The sequence below is a fragment of the Convolutriloba macropyga genome, chromosome 12 (genome assembly GCF_964194025.1).
Source record: "Convolutriloba macropyga chromosome 12, txConMacr16.3, whole genome shotgun sequence".
NCBI lineage: Eukaryota > Metazoa > Xenacoelomorpha > Acoela > Convolutidae > Convolutriloba > Convolutriloba macropyga.
In genome coordinates, this window is record NC_134479.1 from 1,310,610 (window position 1) to 1,334,527 (window position 23,918).

The window sequence follows — 23,918 nt, forward strand, 5'->3', positions numbered from 1 at the left end:
GTTCTCGGCAGCCGGCTTTGGTTCTCCTGTATACTAAAAATGATCATTCTATTACTCAAGTGATTCTTTTTGTTGGTTATTTTGCCATTTCGACAGGCTGTTTTGCTTGAAAGTACCAACAGTGCCTTTGATTTCATTTTGCAACTGCTCACCTTTAACTTTAGCTTCACATGAGTTTTGTTTCAATTGAATTATATCATTCAAGAATTTCAGACAACTCATGCTCAATGTCTGTGTTCAATGATATACTTACAAATATTAATATACAACGAATCAACAGACTTACCTTACTGGAAGTTGATCATTTTGCTCGCAATTATCACAAAACTAACTTTTCCCAAATCGGCAAGTTTTGGCATGATTAATGCAATCACGTTTTACAGGAGGAGCATTGCACGCAAAATCTGACTCAAAATTTCTTGATTTCTTGACAGGATCCACAGGAAAATTCGGATAACCTAATGTTACTATTTGGCTGTGACTTCTCGTCTTTTGCATTCTTTAGAATACCTGGTACCTATGGCTTTTTCCGATCACGAAAAATTCCAGCAGAGCACCAATACTTCGGAGCAGAAACTAGCAACCTAAAAGCTCTTATAGTTAACGTGCATGAAGCGTCAAAAGTTCAGAAACACACAAAAGAAATAAATTTCCAGAGCCTCGGGAAACAAAATTTTGAAGACTTTTCAAAGATCGGTCCATTTTTTGAGATCATCTCAATGGTACCACTTTTACCCCAAAAGCTATGGATCTGCCAAAACAGACTGAACAAAAAAAACAAAGTTGTTAACCCCGAAATAAATTTGGAGATTAGAATATTTCACCTTTCGTGGGGTTGCAACTGATTTCTCTTTAGGCAACTAGATCAATATTCATGCTTATACGTTCTCTGATATAAACTAACCGGTGGTGGTCAAGCAAGCCGGTAGGCAAGCAAGCCGAATTTTGAAAATCAGGTAAAGTAAGCCGAAAAATTTTGGGATACCGGTATTTTAAGTTGCCGCAGGCGGGCCGGTGGGCGCGCTTCGCCGCGATAACCGGCCCGCGGTTTCCGGATTACATCCTACAGCGGATGAGAGGCATGGTCTTAGACAGTCTTGGTCAGCAGAGGCCCGTACCCACTAGTTGTCTAAAAATTGACGTATTTTTGTTTCTTTGGTGCATTGGAATGCATTATACGCTATAAAACAACATGCAGTATTGATTGTAACGGCTAACAATCTATTATTTCTGATATATTACATAACTTTCGGCTTGCTTTTCTGTTGGCTTCCTTTTACTTCGGCTTCCTTTGCGTTCGCCAAACTAACCGAAGTGTTTTTGATGAGCTGTTGTGTTTCATGTATTCGCTTGATGCACTCTAGACTCTCGTCCAACAAGAAGGTGGTGTCATTGATCAACAGATTCACAAATCGCACTATTTCTTTACCCTCACTGTTCAATGTGTTCACCATCGACAGCTGCAACAAACAACATTCAGTGCAAATATACAATATTCTCAAACTCAGACCAATGCCCAAAAACGGCCACGATTGCGTTCCGTGACCTCGCAATAGAAAAAAACAAAGACTAGGCTCATAATGTCCTAGCCGTCAAAAGCAAATTCTGAATCTCAAAAATCTGATCACCACGAAATCCAATCTTAAGTTATGTATTTGATCACTTACATTCTCAGGCCTGCAACATGAGCACAAGAGGAGTATCTAGTAACAAATTAAAGCGCTGTTTGATGTCGGAATGTTTATCGCGTTCGTGTAGCGAAACAAAGTTGTGAAACCATTCAAAATCTAAAGAATTCTGTTTTATTAATTGTTTCAACAATTAGTGTTTTTCACAAACATTAAACATAACAGACTAACGCCGAGCGAATTGCTCTCAAACGACCGGCGAGCGGTTGGCTTCGACAGTAGCTAGCCATCGTTTAGTAAGGCTAGCTTTAGCTTGATTCGACTCTGCAACTTTTAGTTTTCAATCCTTGTTATCAATCCTTGTTACCAATAAATCAAACAAACTGATATTTTAAAAATTTGCAAAATATTCTTTCAGGACACGCATCTGCAAGATTTCGTTGGCAAGTTTCGTTGGCCATTAATGATCGTTAAACTCAGAAAAGGACAAATAATCAAAAATTTTGAAAACAATCGCAAATTTTACCAAATTCTTGCCAAAATTCAACATATTAGAATCTTCAAAATCATTTCATTGTCTCAACAGACTATCCATTAACCCTATTTTAAGCCATAAAAAGTTTCACCGGCTCATAAAGATCCATAAAATTGGAACATGATAATAATTTTAATTATAATAAAAATTAAATTTTATCGAAAAATTGCTTAAGCTGGAGTCATTAAAAAATAATAACCATTCCATTAACTCCAGAAACTATGCGACAGCTTATCATCAAACCTTGGAGGAGGTCCATGGGGCACAAAAAAATCAAAGAAAATCAAAAATTATTCAAAAACTTGAAAAAATTGCAGATTTTTAAAATACTGCTTGAATTCGTGATGCTAAAATTTTGAAAAACATTCCATTACGTCTAGAAACTATACAGTAACCTATTATCCAACCCTAGAGGAGGTTCCTTGGCTCTTGAGGCTGGAGAAACTTAAAAAACTATAAACAATTTTACAAAACTTGAAAATTGCAAAAAAAAAATTCATAAAAGTGCTAAAATACGCGTTGCTAAAATCTTGAAAAACATTCCATTAGATCTGGAAACTATACAAAAACCTATTATCAAACCCTAGAGGAGGTTCCTTGGGCTTCTTGAAGCAGGATAAACATAAAAAAAGACAAAAAATTCCAAAAAACTTGAAAAAAGGCTACTTTATAAAAAAAATTGATAAAATTTAAGATATTAAAAAGCTGAAAAGTATTCCATGGGCAAAACAAAAAATGCAATAACCTATCATCAAACCCCATAGGAGGTTTCCTGGCTCCTTGGGCTGGAAAACCTTTGATAATTACAATAAATATTCAAAAAAATTTGAAGAAAATTGCAATTTTCATCAAAAATTGCTAAATTTCGGGATATTAAAATGTTGAAAAGTAATCCATTACCACCATAAACTATGCAGCAACCTACTATCAATCCCCTAAGGAGGTTTTCTTAAACCTGAGGCTGAAATACTCTGAATAATGACAATACATGTCAAAAAAAAATTGAAAAAAGTTGCAACCTTTGTCAAAAAAATGCAAAAATTCCTGTTGTAAAACATTCCATTACATCTAGAAAGTATACAATAACCTATAATTGAACCTTAGCGTAGTCTCCTTGGCTCTTGAGGCTGGATAAAATTAACAAAAATGACAAAACTTTTTCAAAATAGAAAATGCAAGTTTTTTCAAAAAATTGTTAAAAAACGCGATGTTAAAATGTTGAAACCATTCTATTACCACAAAAAACTATGCAGTAACCTATTATCAAAACGCAGAGGAGGTTACTTGACACCTATGGCTGATGAAACTCAAAAATCCACAAAAATTTTCAAAAAAGCTTGAAAAAAATTTTGAAAATTGGTATAAATTTGCGTGTTTTTAGCGAGCGGTTGTTCGTCATTAGCTAGCCACGGGAGAGGGGGGGGGGGGGGGGTTGGTTGCTTGCTGAGTAGGGGCAACATTAGGGTGAGGGCAACAGGGCGTTGGGGGTGGGGGGGGGGAGGTCTTCAACCTCTAAGAACCGACCTTCACATAATAAGTCTAAGTATAAGTCTCCAAAAAGTTTGAGCTGAAAGGCTCTAAGAGCACTTAGTGCCCGCTGGGCGCTACCTGTTTACCCCGTTTTTGAGGACGAAAAGTCAAAAGCGTCAGACGAAAAATTGGTCAAGAGAAAAATCGCATTAAAAAAGACCGACAGGACTAATATAATTGCTACAAGCTTCGCAATTAACCATAAACTTTAAAAATTTGACTATAGATTTGTAGGAAATTTTTTCCATTGAATCAAAATTTTTCATTGAAAAAAATATTTTTTCCAATGCATACGCATGTTAATATCAAATGTTGAACTTTTAAAAACATTTCGCTTACATTCCAAACCGTTGGATCGCCGAAAAATAAGAGCATAGAAAGACGCCGATGTTTTCAATTAAGGACGTTTTGTACTCAAAAAAACTACGCGTTACTGTAACTGTATTTGTTGTTCAGTCGGGGCAGCGTTTGGACTCCAATTAGATTTAAAAACAGTCTAAATTCCAAAACAAAATCTGATTAAAAAGTTAAAAAAAAAACAACAACTCAAAAAAGCGATCTGTATAGCAAACGCAGCTATTAATGAAAATAGGCCGCGTACATAGCAAAATCTGATAATTGTATTCAAACACAAGCTACAGGATTGATCATGTACAACAGATTTCTGATGTTAGAAGACAAGATATCTCCAATTAAATTTTTGATTTGTCCATTTGCTGTCTATTGATTTTAATGGTGCAAAACATAGACCACAAACGCCTGACAAAATGCTCTCGAACAACTAAGAGAAAATATAATCTATGGCAGCCTGCGTCAGTCAGGGGAGGTGATTAGCTTGGAAGCTTCAAATGACATTATGAGAGGTCATTAATGCCATTGTTAAGATTCGAAGTGAAAAATTATTACACTAATTTGGCGCACTTTTCATTTGACTTTCGGTAATAAATTGACAATTGACTTCAGCTGCTTAAAATTATGAATTAGAGAAAAATAGGATAACGCAAAACTCGTTTGAGTTACTCGCACAGTCATATCGATCAGGCAAAAAATTTACATTAAAACATTCATTTTTAGCATGCTGTTATTAATCACTGCAACAATACGATAATGAAATTGCTGTAAAAAACTAAGCGTAAAACAAAAAATTTGACAAAAAGAAACCGTTAAAGAATCATTCAAAACGATCAGTTAGAAGCAATCATCGTAACCGAAAAACTTAAGAATAACGGTACGTAACCTCAATACAAGTGGTATTTTCATGCCAGAAAAAACTGAAAATTTTCACGGGTATCTGAGTTTTCATCAAAACACTGGAACAAAACAATTCAAAATTAGACAGAATGTCAAAACCAGATTTGGAATGAATTCGATTGTTCGCAAATGCACAAAAAAGGAATAAGTTACCACAGTGGCTTCGGTTGGCAAAAACGGAAAACGTTTTTAGAAAACGTTGAATGATTTCTTGCTCTCACAACATGAAAAAATTCCTTTGAATAGTAACGTAGGAGCTTTTAAAAGTAGTTTTTATTTTTAGGAAGAAAACAGTTGGAAGAAAATAATATAATGTGATTCTTTAAGAAATTGGTTGATCTTTATTATTTTATTTTGTTCGAATGATGTGGAAATATTTTTTGTTTCAAGTATATTTAACCGTATGGTTATAATTTTAATTTACTTGTTGCAAAAAAACTAAAGGAGATTAAAACTTTAAGGCAAAGGTCAGATTGTACACTTGTCCAACAAATGCGAGAAGTCTGTTGAAAGTTTTAAAAAAGCGCAGCAAAAAGCACATGCATATCGGACGCAGCTAATAAAAACAATAAATCGCCTATTTAGCGAGAATGATTCAAGAGCTATTCGAAAAATTCGGTAAAACATTTACATTTACATGACAGATTAGCTGCAGTTAAATTTTCTATTTCCATTTGTTGTCATTGATTCTGGTAAAAACACTCATTGATTCTGGTAAAAACACTACTGGTAAAAAAAAAAATCAACCGATGTATTTATTAAAAAAGTCAACCCCAGAACAAGCAAAGCTCATGTGGTGCTCGGGGGGGGGGGGTTGATAGGGAGGGGGAGTGGGTCAACCTCTACGAACGGCCCTTCACACCATAACAGTCTCCATAACAGTTTCTGTGAACTGCATACTTGGAGACTAGTGAGCTGAAATGCCTACTGGGCGCTATCTGTTCATCCCTTTTTTGAGGAAAAGTCAAAATGGTTAGACAAAAAATGGATCAAGCGAAAGACCGACAAGTCTAATATAATTGCTACGAACTTCGTTTGAGAGCAATTATTAACCATGAACTCAATCAAACAGTTACAACCAGCTTGGTGGTCCCCAGATTAGGGGAATATTCTATTTTCATGAGCAATCACGCCAAGAATATAACAAAGCCGACAAAGTGCCGGAAACTAATCACTGTTGTCCCGCTTGACGCACATCGAGATCGAATTAGACAAAGAGGAGGAGATAAAAATTGACTATAAATTGATAAAAAATTTGTGTTAAGTGTTAAGAAAGAAGTGTCGAAAATGTTCCAAAATGGTGTGCAGTTTAGTTAGATTCTAGCATTATACTCCATCCAGCTTCCACGATCGGGCTTCATCGGTTTCTGCCGTTAAGTTTGATTTTGCTGTTTTGACCTTGGCCGTATTTCTACATTGTACAATTCAATGAGTGAAAGAACTTTAAACCCATTCAGGTGAAACAGTGAGTGAGGTAGGTCAGATGCCAAGCGTGAAAAAAAGACATATGTGAAACAAACGCGGAACCAATAGTAAAGGGAATTTAAAAAAGCAGTTCGCCAAAATAATAACCATTGAGAAGTTGACGGCTGCTATCAAAAATCAATTAAAGATCGGCACAAAGAAATGATCAAGATTGCTTTGCTGATTTGAGACAAAGAACATCGTCAAACGAAAACTTTCATTCAGGCGACGAAACAAAAAACGTAGTAGAAGAACTCTTGATTTACAATCCAAAGTAGTTAACTAACTAAAGGTTACAATTTTGCAGCAAACTCAAACTAATACAGTCAGCAATGCCTGAGATTCTATATGCAAAAAAACCAACCTAAAAAAATCTTAAAAAACAAATAACAATTACTTTTCCAATTTTTTTTTAATTTTAAAAAATCAGTAAAGCCACACTTTATGTAACCAAAATCCGAACTTAATCTAAAATTAGAATTAATTTGAAAATGAGCGGCGTGAAAGTAAAACATAAACCGACTAGCATCGGGCGAGTTTCTCTCGAACGACTGGCAAGTCAAAACACTTAGAATGAGGCATATTCTAAAGACTTCTATGACGCAAAAACTTCTGAATGAAACAAATCAATAATTCAAAAAATCGAAAAATTCAGAACAGAAAAGCGAAAAAAAAATAAACAAGTTTACAGTAAAGGCTTCAAAATTCTTTCGAGAGGAAATAAAAACACAAAACTTCTTACTAATACTATTCATGATAGCAGAACATAACTGTGGAGGTCATATATCAACAATTGGCAGTTACGTTAGGTGAAAAGGGGCCAAGAGAAACGCCAAATAAAGACAAGATTCAAAATTAAACTTGAATCAAACATTTAAAACATTTAAAAAACAAATGGTACCTAAGTCAATGAAAGAGATAGCCAAAATTGAAATCAATAAAAAGACAATTGCGCCGCAGTAGAAGGCCAATTAAAAAAGTTATTTTATGGACTAAGTAGTAGTGGATAAAACGGGGGAATCAACAAACCACTCAGTGCTAACGCACATTCGTTGTTGATTGATTTCTCCGTCATATCCACTACCACAGTATTGGATATATCCATTACTACAGTATTGGATATATCCACTACTACATATACACATCACTCTATTTCCATTAATATAATTTTCAAAACAATCATTTCTTGTCTCACTAAGTACAATCCACTAATATCAAGTAAAGCGGGTAATTATTCATATTAGTTCGGGTTCTATCCCCACTGTCTTCAGAGGTCGTATCCCAGATACTAGTGTAAACAGTGAGACCGTTTAAAAAGCACTAAAACCAAGTTGTGAACATAAATTGAAAAAAAATACCAGCATAACTCGTAAAGTTATTTGTGCTTATTTCTTTCAGCAGATAGATTCTATCATTATTACTTATGGAGATAGATTTAAAAAATAAATCAGCATTAAAAAATAAATAACAAGAGCAATTAGCATTATTAGAAACCAAATTATTATTATGAGAAAAAAAGATTATCAGAAACTAATTATTATTATCAGAAACTAAAAAACTAATTAAGATCTCTCTAACTGCTTCGCAGATCAGAAATTAAATTAATATTATTATATGAACCTAAAATATTATCGGAAATCAAAACGTTAATATCAAACTAAATAATTGCAAAATCCTCTAGGTAAATTTAAATGAGGATGTTGTTTCTTTATATGGGCTCATAATCCACTAAATGTTACACTAGAACTACAAAATTCACACTTAACTTCAATTGCATTACATTCCTTACATGTATACTTATTCATATCAAATTTGTTTGATTTACAATCCTTACATTTTTTACATTGTCTAGGAGTTAAATCGATTAGTCTTTCTAAATTCTTGTATTGTAATATCAACATCATCACCACTATCAGTCATCGTTTTAACTCTAGTCTTTGTTATTGTTACATCATTATCCCCGATCTTTGCTATATCAAAACAATTATTCTCAACACAAACACCGCCGAGGCGTTTATAATTACACGCATTACAATTTGTTATCAAGTGTTTGTGGAAACCATGGTAATGACCTTTTAGTGAAAAATAACTTAAACTCTTATCACATTCTCTAAATTTATGTTATTTATGACAGGCCAAAATTTCAACTGTTTTATTTACAGGTCGACTTTGCTCCATCAAATCCTCTAGTCCTGTATAACTAAGAGTGTTTAATTTTTTGATTCTTCCATCTTCTTCCACTTAATGTATCAATATGTTGTGATTTTCTATATTCACTTAGATCATTACAAAACTCCTTATTTACTTTTGATGTCTATATAATAACTCTTCAAATTTTGTTAAAAAACCATTCCTTTTATTTATGCATTCAAACATAACTGTGATTATAACTGGGTGGTCTAGTATCTGTGAAAGGACCTTCGGTCTTGGTTCCCCAACATCATCGCTGATTATTATCTGTGAAAGGACCTTCGGTCTTGGTTCCCCAAGAGCTTCGCTGATTAGCTTTAGTATTGGCATTATCTTTATCAATAACTTTTTTTAATGCTTTAATTGTCTCATATTTAACTAGATCTTTCATGAAATTTACATCTTTTGCTCAGTTGTTGTCTGCCCATGAGATAAGTCACCAGTCGGAGCCTCGTTTTCTTCTTCATAGCCCAAACCCAAATATATTCTATTAAACTCTACCAAATCGATCACAAACTGTACTAGCCATATTATCAGCCTGGTACATTTTCTTTCATCTGGATCCTTAGAAAACATATAAGATATAAAACCAATCATAATCACACCTAAAGCAGATACAGAAGTAATACGTAGTGAGAGTTCATTAAAATTTATATTTCTTTCAATAAAATCACACGCTGTCTTAGTACCACTAAACTTTGAAAACTCTTCAGGTTAAAACTTATAGTTATCTTTGTCAATAACGCCTTTATCAACCTTATCTTTCAAACTAATCTTCAAGTCTTTTATTAATTTATTTCTTTTTTGATCCTCATCTAAGTTGGTTATCAAGTTACAAGGTTCTATTCTATATTAATTATGAACTATTTGTCTATTCTTTATCTACTAAAAGGAATTTGTTCTTTTTCGAATTAAATTTTATTATACCACATTTATGTTCACGACATATAAAATGAAAGCTATGAGTACAATGAAAGGTAGCATTAAAGTTACTAAAGAATGCTAGATCATTATAATAATATATATAGTATCTGGGCTAGCTCTAGCCATAGTGTATCTGAGCAGGTTTATGACACATAAAAATCATCTTTATAATTTCATGTCTACCTGTTGTGAAGAAAGGTGTAATATTTTATTTAATTTATCACCCATATCACATAATACTAAAATATTATCTTTAAATGCAGATATGTCAATTATTATTAAATCATTAATAGCACCAATATTATAACCAACCAAATCTGTTCTATCTTTACAGAATATAATTACATTATCTTTAGTATAGAAATTTGTCTGTGTTGTAGTTTTAGTATTAGCTTTAGTATCAGTATTAGATTTAGTAGCAGCATCAGTATTATTATGCGGTTCTTCGACCATGTTTCACCATAAGTAATAATATGAGCCTTAGTTATAGTTTTAGCTTTAGCAACATTATAAGCTTTAGTACCAGTACGAGTACTAGTAAATAATCTTTCATAAAAGTCATTTCTGATCCAGAAGCCCCATTAGTATGTATAATTGATTCTTCAAACTTAAACTCTTTTAATTCTTTTTCTTCATATCCTTTAAAGTTTTTTTTTAAATTCTGATATCTATCAGATGAACATAAATACAACCCTCATGCAATAACTAGAATAATAAATATAATCTTGCGCCAAGACATTTTCCTTGAATGTTTTATCTTTCGAAGTATTTCATGTCAAATATGAAATAGAGAATAAAGTCATCAGTAACATTGATCTAATAAAAATAGGAGAACAGATAAGTAATACCAATAGAGGTTATAATGAGAGATGAACAACAATAAAATATAAAGATCATAACATAATTGTAAAGTTACTTCCAAATGAGGGTACAAAATGGGTTTTAATTTTATCAAGAGAAAGGCAGGGGGATATACTATTTTGATAGTTATAGCATGGAAACACAACCATTGTTTTTACAAAATCACATTGATTTAGGTTCTGAAAAGAAAATACAGCAAATTAGTGATTGTGGAGCTTATTGGTTATAGATGATTTATCTCGTAGACAGAGGATTTAATATTAATTATGCATTAAATCGTTTAGTATTACAGAGAAGTAGACCTCAGACCTGACAAGAGGAACTGTTTGAACATATTAGGGCATTGAGTGAAAGTAGCCACAATGAAGAAGACAAAACCACAACTACCATACAATTTTATGATATCAGGTCCAAGTGAATGTGGCAAGACTTGTCTATTGAAGAATCTATTTTTAAATAACTTAGACTTTGACAATTCATTTATTATAGCACCAACTTGGGATCAATACGGGAACTTTAGACATGCTCATTTCATTGCAGATATCAATCAACTAGCTAAACCAGTAACACTTAGATATAACATAAAAGATTCTAATGATATTTGATGATGTTTCTCCTAAGTTACCTATAATGAATGAGTATTTTTGTAGAGGAAAACAAAAAAATTGTAACATTTTCTTTCTCAATCAGAATATGTTCTTTACTAACAGACAAAGTGTTAGAGAAAACTGTAATCTCTTTATTATCCGAAGAGAGGTAAGGTACTTGAAAAGTATATCACCACTTATTCAATGATGAAGCTAGCTTCAAACAGTTTGATAAATTGCAATGACGTTTGGAAAATACCTCATAATTAAAATGTAATTGACATATCTAAAAAACAATAATGGTAAACTAAGTATTGGATGGGATAATGAAGTAATATAGCTATGACTAAGTCTAAATCATTGACAGGGTCTATGACTAGGTCTTTGACAGAGTATAATTCTAAGTCTCTGACAGGGTCAAAGTCTACGTAGAAGATTTAGTCTAAGCCAATGTCTAAGACCATGACTAAGTCTAAGTATATGACTAATTCTTGTCTCAAAATTAAGTGTAAAATAAAACTTGATACACCGCAATTACAATCAATTTATCTGCCATATTCATCTCTAATATGAAACTCAATATATTTTAATCTTTCCTTTGTAACAGTTTGATATAGTACATTCGTTGGAATAAAATTTATCAAATAACCTGGTAGTTCTATTAGAGTAAAAGTCTATAGTATGTCTGTATCATAACCATTACTTTCAACACCAGATGTCACATTACAGTGAACATTAAGAGTACTAAAAAACATAAAATTAACAATTTCATTAGATATGTACTGACCCGTATTAGGTATAAATTTTTTTAAAAACTACAGTAAAATCTCTAACAGTTTGATGTCCATTTTCATTATTAAAAATATCTATGTCATCTAGTGTTGGTAAACTATTAGACAGAGAAGAGTAGAAGTCTTCTATTTTTTGATTACTTATAACTTCATTGTACGTATCTAGACCAAAGTATTCATATCGATATAATGTTTTCGTTTTACATCCATATATCTTTGCCATTTGATCTAGAGACAAAGCTAAGAAGTTATAACTATCTTAGAATTTAAGACAGCCAATACTAAACATCTTAAAATAATCAACAGCTAATGGTGTGTTAACTACTTTTCTTCTATCATTATTCTGTTTAAAGAGTTCACTATAAAATATATTGACATCATAACCGGTAACATTATGGAATATAACGTAAAAGAAGTTTTGTTGTTTATATCTTAGATTTCAAATAATACATTCAGGTCCCCTGTATTTATCAAATTCATTACAGTGATCTCTTACTTTAATAATACATGGTTTTACAAGTGATATTAGCATCATGATAAAATTTACCTAAATACCATTTGTTTGTTATACTTGAAATTATGTTCAGTTTCAATACATAGTAGCTCACTGGCAAATATTCTCAGACAGTCTTGGCCGAAATAGTATTTGAAAAAACCGTTTAACTTGTAACCCACACTTATCGTTATGTGTTCGACTATTACATACTTGTTACTATGTGATGCAACATCAACACAATTCGAATTCAGCAGTTATAGTATTTTTTATTTCCTGCTGTTTATGTTTAATTACAAAAGTAATTTTCTTTTTCTAAGTTGAAAGAATCTCTGTTTTAAATGAGCGTCTACAATCATGATTATTATATTTAACCAAAGAAGTAAACCAATAAGTACATCTATTAAAATAACAGTATTTATGATGACTCTTATTTGGTCTCTCTATCAATGTGTATATTCTGTATATATATATATATATATATATATATATATATAAATATATATATATTATATATATATTATATATATATATATATATATAATGTATATATATATATATATATATATATGTATATATATTTTATATATAAATATATATATATATATATATATATATATATATATGTATATATCTATATACATATATACATATATATATATATATATATATATATATATATATACATAATATATATATATATATATATATATATCGGTTTTATTCTGTTTTAATTAGAGCACAATGCTCTGTGTCTTTAATTTCCCAGACTACTATTCCGAAGTCTTTTCTATATCAAAATCAACAGCTGGTTTAAATAATTCTACTTTACTGCTACCACAAGGAGTGTATAACAATACATTTATATTATATAATTTATGTATTCTAATCATATAAGCAAAATCATCTTCACGTCGCGGTACTTGAATACTTTTTACTCCAAGAAACTGTAACCTTCATATATTTCTTAAGTCATAACCGTAACCTTCATATATTTCTGTATATATTTCTTCATATATTTTCGTGAGCTAGCCATTGATTAAAGCCTCCATATTCATAAATAGCATCATTAATAACATAGTTTGTGTCGAAGAAAATTTTTGCGATTTTAATTTCTTCTTTGGTCCTCTTTTTGTACTCACACCCTGCTGTGTCCTTATAGTCTAAATTGGTAGCAGTTTTTAATTGCTTCATCTATATCAATAAAGTAATTTCATACTTAATCAGTAATATCAAATTCGCTTATAATTTGACTAGAAGTTATATCAAAGTCTTCAGTATTCTCTACGTATTTTCAATTTTGACTATATGATTGTGTAGTTAGAGCTATTTTACATCTAAATACTTCATGGCATTGTTTTACAATCAGATTTATTTTGAGTATAGATATTCACTTCAGTAATAGTATTAGTATTAACTCTAGTAATAGAATTAGCTTTAACATTATTGGTATTATCTATAGCTTTATCTTTAGTAATAGTATTAATTTTATCTTTAGTAATCTTATTAGATTTGGTATTACCTTTGGTATGGGTCTTTCACAATGTTTCACAATTATCTTACGCTTCGACCTCAAAATCAAATTCCTTTTTATATTCCTTTCTTGCTCTTTTTAGTGTTAGTCACCTAAGATGTGTTTGATAAATTGTTTCCTTGTTTCAAAGGTAGGTTAAATTACAGATAGTGCAGGTGTTAACACCCGAGACATTATTGTTGGTTGAATGAGACATGTATTTTATTAAGGAAAAAAAATTTTCGAGAATAAAAAATGAAGTGTAAAAATAGATTGCCGGAAAATAGCCGCGATAGACAGTTGGGGCCTTCCATGAAGTGAAACAACAAAGGAGATTAGATAAACAGATCGACCAAGAGTCCTTTAATAGACCACTAGACTTTTTGGGTTAGCTTTGGACTGTCATTTTTATGAGACACATAAGCTCTATAAGGAGACAGCCCTAATAGGGTTTTTCAAAACTATGATATTTTCCGTTTGTGCCCCCTCAAATTAGTGAGCGCATATTATTTCCACCCCCCCCCCCCGATGCACGTGCAAAATTTTTTACATAATGACTTACTATGTAATGGCACATGCTCTGCAACTGGGGTGCGCATAACGTACTGGGGGGCACAACCGGAGAGGATCCCAAAATTAATACTCAAAATCAAAAACTCAAGTCTCTAATATTCAAGAAATAGGGCATATGTTTGGCACTACTTAGATGCAAACTACTCACCTTTTATAAGTAAATGTTCATACAATTTAAAGTTTCATAAGTGAGCTCAGAAGTCATTTTTTGAGTGAGGTAGGTCATTGAAAAAGTCAATTCCAAGAAGTCAGGGTAAGACTAAACAAAAATCTGTTAGACGAAGTAAACAATTGAGGACGCGGCTATTAATAACTGTGAAAACAAAACATGGAATATTGTGATGATTGTAAAGAAAGAATACTCTTGTTATATATGTAATGACACAGTAAAGTTGAAAAATTATATGTGACATTTGTCAAAACATTACAATAATCCAGATTTATATATAACCTGTATGTGTAAAGTTAATCAACATATTTCTTACTTTAGGTGTAGATCGGCAAAATTATGTATCTGTCTCGCAAAATAGCCGCAATAGATTCGTAGATCGGCAGTCTAAAAAAGTAAAAAAGACAGACCAAAAAAATTCGTCTTTTCATTGAAGGCTGATCTGTTGTTTTTTGATCGAAAATCTGTATAAGTTATTGCTGCCTCTATTAGCTGATCTCAAATAACCTTCATTTAGAGTGACACACACCCATTTGACCTTATCTCTTTAAATAAAAGTAAATTCCAAGTGAGGAAGTCATTTTTGAGAGTGAGGTAAGTCAAGTGTGACCAAAAATTTAATCACGCAAATGAACAAAAAAAACTCGCTCCACTAGAGCGAAAAATGACGTCACGCATGCAATTTAGTTGAAATTGCATGAACGAATGAACAAAAAGTGGCTGTGACGTCATATGGTCGTAACAAAAATCATGACGACGAAATAAAAAAAACCAAGAGAAGGCCAAAAATAGCCCCAGCTATCGCTGTGCTGCTATTAATAAGAATGATATAAAGTTGTAAACTATATGGGGGTATAAAAACAATAAATACGCACAAACATTTACTTTACTCGAGTTAAGCTGGTATTTTTTTTTCAATTTATTTTCAGAACTTGGTTTTACGGGCTTTTTAAACTGTCTCACTCGTTACACTTTTATCTGGGATACGTCCACTGAAGTCAGTGGGGACAGAACCCGAACTATCCGTCTGATAATGGATAAATACCAGCTTAACTCGATATTAGTGGATTTCACTAAGTGAGACAAGAAATGATAGTTTTGAAAAATATGTAAAGGGAATTAGAGTAATGTGTATATGTAGTAGTGGATAAAACGGGGGAATCAATCAACAACGAATGTGTTTTAGCACTGAGTGGTTAGTTGATTCCCCCGTTTTATCCACTACTCTAAGCAACAAACCACAAGAAAACTACAAAAAGCTGAGGATTGCTAGCTAAAAGAGGCAAATCTTAGGAATGCTAGGATTAGAAGGGGGGTTTGAGCGAATTGTGGGGGGGGGGGGGGTGTCAAGCGATGGGGGTTGGGTTCGGAGGGCTGGATGGGGATCAAGTCGTGGAGGGGGGGGGGTATGTTGGGATGGTTGGATGGATGAGGAGTGATGAGGTGTTATGTATGGGAATGTGTGTGAGATGAGTAACCTTGTGTGAGGGATGATTCCACATGGACTGGAATATGATGGTGAGGTGGTAACGGATGGAGAACTTGTCATAGAACTCATTCGTGCCCCCAGTAGACTCAATGGACACGTAGAAGCGAGTCAGACTGGCTGCAAAGTGCACCACTGCTTCTCTGTGGTCCAGAATTTGCTGGTACAATCTACCACAACAATACACATCTTAACTCTCGAGCTGTGAGTACGATACAAGCGTCCCTTTTTCTGCTCAAAGATTTAATTCAAATAATCAACTGTTTTCAACCTACCGCCCAAAAATGAAACATATTTGGCAAATTGCCGGAAAATAACCATCGTTGACACGCTCGACGCATATCGGAATTAAAACAGAAAGAAAAGTCGGCATAAAAATTGACAGACTGTATCTCAGTTTCAAAAAGTGCTCTAATTTGGTGTGCAATTTGTTAGATTCAGCTTCTAAACTCGAATTTTGGACCCAATTCCTGCTTCGGCCTGACCAAAGTCAATACTCCATTTTAATTAAGAATATGTATAATTTATTGATGCCCTGAGATAGCCTTCAATTAGGTTAACACAAACACAGCTGACCTTATCTTTTTTAATTAAAATAAAGGAGTCAATTTCTAAGTGTCACTTTTCAGAGTGAACTTCGTAAAGTGCAACTAAAAACTAACTAATAACATAATAATAGAACAATACTCGCGCCACCGAGACTGAAAAACACTATTAACCATTAGAAACTATTCACAAACACTAAATAAAAGTAAAGGCTATCCAAAACTGGGCTTTGTGGGCCTAATTTTTATTTTGTTGAATCAGTTTAATTTTCTTTGCACAACTGCTCTTTTAAAGAGCTGTCAGCAAAATGAACAGAGATTGAAACAAGCCAACAGGGTCAAAGGATTTCACGCGAAAATTGAAAAAAAGCAAATCTTTGTCCGGTGGAATAAAAAAGCTGCCTGGTGTGATGACGCGGCTATAGTAAAAAAAAATCTAATTATTTGACCCAATGCTGTCGAAAAGCCACAAAATTATCATAATTGAATGCATATGTCTTTCATTGCATTTGAAATGGTTAGGAGTGTACCACAGAAATTGCAGCAGCGTAAGGATTAGTGATATATCACAAAACTTTAAAAATTATCTAAGTAATTATACAATCAAAATGAAACAACAAACGGAGGAATAAGCTATGAGTTAAATGCAAAATGTGAAAACATTTTCCGGAAACTATTGACGAGTGGTTTACAAGTTACTTCAAAACCAATGCTTTTGAACATAGCCGGAATAGCTGCAAAAGAAATAGACTTGTGTGGCGTTTAATAGAGATCGACGCCGCTCAAAAAGCTATGAAAAAAAAACATTGAGCGATAAATTAAAAGCGTGTTTAAACTCATTCCGCAGAAGCCTTTTTATTACCTACTTTTACTACAAATATGAGTTCCTTTGACCTCAATCTAATTCAAATTAACCTAGAGATTTAATATGCAAAAGTCATTTTATTGAGCGAGGCAAGTCATGTATTATCAAAATCTAATCACGCAAATGACCTAAAAGATTTGGCTAAAGGGAGTGAGAAATGACGTCAAACGCGCAAATGCCGTTAGTGAAAGGAATGTCGTTCAGAAAATTTGCCTTTTTCAGCTTTGCTGTGTGAACAAGAGAATAAAAAATAAAAAGAAAGAGTGTCAGACGACGAAACAAAAAAAACTCGGGGACGAAACAAAAAAAGCGAGGGGGGGTGGGGTAACAATGAGGGGAACGGTTGGAGGGGGTCTTTGGCTGCACCGGGCCCTTACGGCCTGAACGATGTGCAGGGGTTCGGATTGGGGGCGGGGTGAAGTGAGAGGGGGGCTGATGTGGGGGGGGGGATGATGGAGGAGTGGGTCAACCTCTAAGAACCGCCTTTCACGCCATAAGTATAAGTCTCCAAAAGTTTCTGAGAATCGCATACTTGGGGACTAGTGAGCTAAAAGGCTCTAAAGGAACTTAATGACCGCTGGGCGCTACCTGTTTATCCCGTTTTTGAGGACAAAAAGTCAAATGAGTCTTGAGCAAAATTTGCTTAAGCAAAAAATCGCTTTGAAAAATACCAACAGGACTAAAATAAATGCTACAAACTTTGTTTGAGCGCAATTAAAAAGGAGAAACGGAGCAAAATGAAGACTCGAAGAACCAACATACTCTAAAAAATTCACAGTCTCAATAATTATTCTGAACACACTTTATGGAAGTTCTGTGTATTCAATGAGCACTCACCAAAAGAACTGGAGAACACGTAAAAAATTAAGCAATAAATAAAATAAAAAAGAATTGGTACATTTAATTTATGAAAATCTGTCCCACCAGAGTTTTTACTTAGTAACAATACTCATAGTAAATCTCTCAATAAACAATTGAATATGCCATAGCCAATTTTAATTCTCTAAAACAAACTTAATTTGGCAGCAATTGAATCAGAGGCTCGATGAATCAGACAAGCAAAAGTCAAAGAGCAGAACAGTTGGTAAATGCAATTTGCTGCGTAAATCGAAATCCAACCAAAGTTTTGATTAAAAATGCCTCAGCAAACTAAAACTGAATTGAGTAATGAGTTTTAAAGACTTACAAACACCATCGAGGGCATGCGAAAACAGTTAAAGCAAAAAACGAAATCGTACAAGAACAGAAACAATTAATCGACAAACAAGCTCAAACGATTTCAGAACAAAACCATGTCATTGAAAAACAAAAGCAGCAGATAGAATTGAAAGATAATGCAAACGCGTACCAGTGTCGAATGATTGATCAATTCCAATCGGAAGTCGGATATTTACGGGATCAGAACAGTTCGCTATTGGAAAACTTAATGGGTCACAATATTCAAAATTCAACTAATTTTTTTGAGCCGTCGGAACCAAGGTTTTTTCCAAAATTTATTAACAGAAATACTAACCATCTTATAATTTCAGACAGCACATACAAAAAGATACGACAATCTGATATTTCTTATGATACTGGGATTCATTCTTATTATCTGCAACAATTATTGATTTGGGACAAACAATCGAACAGTATTCGTCAGGAGCAAAATGCCAATCACTCATTTTCCAATCGGTTCATAATAGTATAGACAAGGGTGTTTCGGGGGTGGCCGCAGCGTCTCAATTATGTGAAACTGTTACAAAAGCAATCAAAAAGTTGAAACCTCACCGAGTTCTACTTTCTGAAATTCCACAAGTTAAAAATTGCCATTATGGGCGTGAATCGAATAATATTGAAATTGTAGAGTTCAATAAGCAACTGGGAAATATAGCTTTGGAGTTAAACGGAACATTTAAATGGACAAAAGTAGAGGTTTTGAAATGCAACATTACAACATCCGAAATATCTAATGATGGTGTTCATTTAAATTTGGCTGGAGTACAAAAAATTGTCAAGAGTATTGGGAACTATTATCAACAGCATAATATTACTGTGTCAAAAAACAACATTGCACTGCGACAAATTCAGCGTTTTTAATCAATCCTTTGGTTGTGTGACTTGATGTTTTTTGTCAGCAAAAATGAACATTTCCAAACTAATAGTTTTTGCTTTTTTACTTAGCACCTCAAATGAAAAGTTTATATATTCGGTTATGTCACACAATCAAAATCATGATAATTATAAAGTGAAAATTAGGTTCCGCTTTTTTCGATTTTTGAATATGTGCAAAATAGTTCCTTTACACTTCATGCGCTTGCTCCTAAGTGGTGATATTCATCTAAATCCGGGTCCCTTTTCTCAGATTCGTGAATCGGACATGCTGATAGACATAGTTACAAAAGATTGCAAAAATCTAAGCATTTGTCTCTTCAATGCACGTAGTTTAAAAAACAAATATGACTTTTTCACTGACTTTTTGACAAATTTGACTCGAAACACAATAGTGATCCTAACTGAAAATTGGTTGAATGAAACAGATATTTATCCGGAGAATTTTTTGAGTCCGAAGCACAAATTTTATTCAAAATCAAGGTCATCAAAGACAGGAGTAAATAAGAGTGGGGGTGTTGCCATCTGGGTTCCTAGAGACATATCTTCAAAACAGCGAAATGATCTAAATGTACTCAATGAAAGCTTTGTTGAGTCCTTATGGGCAGAAATAAGTAATGTGTATATGGTGACGTCCGCATCATGGAGCCGAGCCATATACCCTTATCTGAAAATTACTATATTTTTCTTTATTTCTTAACTATATTTCCATTTTTTCTACTAAAATAGAAATATATCTTTTTTTGACTAAATTTACTAATTTGCTATTACTTTATAAAAAATTAATCATAAAACCTAAATTTACCATTATTATCTCTAATACCTTTATCATCAAATGGATCTATGGCTATCTTATACTGTTCCTTAGTTTGTAAATGGTGTTTATTGCTATCAATGGTATAATTGGTTACATACTTAGTTATACCTTCTTATATAGCATTAGTATAATCTTCAATTGTAATCTGTTTTTTAATAGTAGCTTTTGTTATTCCTTTTAACTTCTTTTCTTCTTCTCCTTTAACTGTATTAAAACAATATGCTTTAGCTTTAAGGAAACATGCTTCTATAATAGTATCATTAGGTAATTCATCCCTCATCTTACTTAACTCATTATTATGTAAAATATCTTTTATCTTATCCATTTCCTTTTCTATAGTACTATCTAATGGAATATTTATGTTTATAAATATACTATGTGTATCTGTGTAATGATAACTTCAATCTAATTCTTTTTCAAAGTAATCATATATGGCTTAATACATATATAGCTTAGCTTTTTCTAATATAACAAAACCTATATAATTAAACTTATCTAATTTTACATTACCTCGAGTTTTATGTACAGCTAATAATTCATTATCGAACTCCACAGCATATTTAAAACCAATATTTTCTACTAATTTAATATATCTATCTACATCATTAACTAACTCTACATCTTGTCTATTATATACATTCTCTATTGTTTTTCCATAGAAGGCATTATTCATCAGTTTAAAGAATACATCTCCAAATTTATCACCTTTAGCTTTAGCTTCTTTTCTTTTCCGTATATTAAACTCAATATAGGGCTTTAACCATTCTCTCTTACTATATTCTAACTTTTGCTTATTTGTAATCTCTTCTAATTTCAAACCATGATCTAAATACCAATCTAACATCTCTCCATCTATTACATAATCTACCTTATCTGTTAATTTTAGCATTAACTTCTCATTAGGTTTATATCCATTCTTTTTATTTACATTTTGATAATCTGTAAATTGATCTACACATGCTTTTGTTTTCTCAGGGAAGAATTGATACTTATTTGTTCTCTGTTTCAACTCATCACTATATTTAATATCAATGGTGTAGATATAACCTGTGTTAGAGCTAGATCTCATGTAGCCCAATTCATCTGCGGACGAGCTCTGCTCGTGGCAAGCCAAGCCAGTTCCTGGATCACATACTTTGATTTCGCCAGTAGGTAAAGCTTGAACCATAGCAGAAGCATACAATGAGTTGAAGTCTAAATACTTTAAATAATTCTCTTTCCCAGCATACTCAGGATCTATCTGTTTATTCATACATTTTACATACATTTTTTATTCATACAATCACCTAATACTGAAGCTAACCCACCTCTAATACCATGTTGTATTGTATCATAAATATTAACTGTATTTTCTTTATAATACTTAAGTCTAACATTAGTATATTTCAACCCACACAACCAAGTTAACCCAGGAGTAGAATATGTGTAACATGGATCTATTTCATAGTATTCTAAACACATAGCTCCTAATTTCTCAAATACATCAACTGATAACAATACATCTGTTTTAAGATACAACATCATATAATCCTTTATTGTCTCACATTTAGTATCCTTCCAACAATCAGTTGCTTGCTTATATTCTTTATCTGTAATACCACTTTCTTTCAACTTAGAATAGAATGCTTCCTTGGGTGGTAATGTTGTTTCATGTAGTTTATCTATACTATCAAACCATTCATATGGGAATATACCTTTACGTCTTTCTAAGCCACTTTTATTTAATGTTATACATTCTTCAATACTCAATGTCTTACTTATAGCATCTAAGCTAAGTGGATGGAAGAACCTAAACATATCTAAAGCTTTAGCATAACCCATATCAATACTAACATAATTCTCATCAGTTTTAGTTAATTCTTTAAGTCTAATGGGACTCTGTCCATGGAGTAATAGTCCCTTCTTTCAATGGAATAATTATACTAAATATATCTTTAAATAATTTATTATAACTGTCTACTCTATCCACAAACCAATCAACTACTTTATCACCACAGTTACATTCATACTTATCTTCTAATATATCAGGATAGTCACTTTTTATATATAAACCACGTGCAATAGGTAAGTGTTTACCATCTTTTATCATGCATTCAAAATCATTATACATAGCAAATGGTACTCTGTTTTTATAATAGAACCTATCAGACTTTAGGTAATCATCTTTATGGAATGTTGTTCTACCTATATGTTTCTGTGTATTACATAAATCCAAATGTTTATTTAATGCATCTTCTGTTCTAAATGATACACAACATTTTAGACATGGATAACATTTATTATGATTAGATGATGTTCTTAATAGGAATGATACATCTTTACATAGGAAGTAATGATTATCCCAGTATAATATGTTACATCCTTTAGGATCATTATGATTAATTAATACAGGATTAATAGTTTTATTTTTGTTTAGATTAAACACATTAAATAATATTTTATCTTTATTTAGTTCTTGTTTTTTCTTTAAGTGATAATAATCATATGGAGGTATAACCCCATTTGGTAATTTTATCCCATTAATATATTCAAGTTTATTATATTTACTAACTCTATTTGGATCACGTGATGCAGGATGTAGATAAGCAATTAGACACCATATCAAACACTTATTATCAGTATTATGTATATTCAGTATATATCTAGATGTGAATGGTAACTCAGTATCACATCCACCACTTGGATAAAACCTGTGAATATACATTGTCCTTTTAACAAATCGTTGCATGCTCCATCCAGATTGATTCGTCTCTTGCTCCTGCATTCTAGACTCAAGTTCGCCATTCAATAAATCCAATTCATGTGCACCATTATATTGTCTGGTCATTAACCTAAATTTTAATTCATTTTCTTCTAACTTATCATCTGTAGGTTTTGTATACTTAACTACATCAAAGGTATTAAACTTAATATGGGGATGTATGTTATGCAATGACTCCAATATATTCAAAAATTTAGGATCTTCATAACTACTACTTGTTATAAGCAATTGATTATACTTCATGTTATGATCCGAGCCTAATTCATTATCTTTATCTCGCCACTTCTTATCAACAAGTTTTTTCTGATTATTATTTTCTTTATGTTCTTCTGATTCATTGGGTTCATTTTTATTGTTATATCTAGTATTACATATATTGCAATATCCTTCAGTTATATTTTTATTATTATCCTTATCCTTATCCTTATCAGTTAAAATGCTCAACGAAGTTGTTTTGCAAATTCGCAGATCCTTTCCCTCTACATTATCCAGATGCATCTTTGTTTTCAAATGTTGATCCACACTATATTGACTTAGAGAAGTATTACATGTTACACAATCAAAACTACTTCCATTCTTTATTATTTCCCCACTAACTAGTCTTACATTGTTCCTATGTTTTAATGTTGTCACATGATTATTATAAGCGGTATTATTATCTAGATATATCTCACAACTATCACAAAACTTTATTCCTTCTTCAGGATACTGCTCATCTAACTTTTGTTCTATATCTTTATTAGTAACTTTTATTAGCTTCCTCATCCTTAGCTTCCTCAATAATTTTATTTCTGTTATATAGTCGTCCATTCTTTTTATGTTTAAGTGATTGAATATGTCTGTT

General features: G+C 32.4%; 1 protein-coding gene across 1 annotated transcript in view; it reads right to left on the bottom strand.

The window, feature by feature from the left end:
• The window catches only part of LOC142350275 (ubiquitin conjugation factor E4 B-like), a 250,124-nt gene that overhangs the window by 45,855 nt on the left and 180,351 nt on the right, over nt 1-23,918 (bottom strand). The window contains exons 7-8 of the mRNA XM_075402058.1: nt 15,988-16,165; nt 1,311-1,460 (exon numbers count right to left, since the gene is read on the bottom strand). Coding sequence (XP_075258173.1) covers nt 1,311-1,460; nt 15,988-16,165 — 328 coding nt within the window. The remainder of the gene's footprint in view (nt 1-1,310; nt 1,461-15,987; nt 16,166-23,918) is intronic.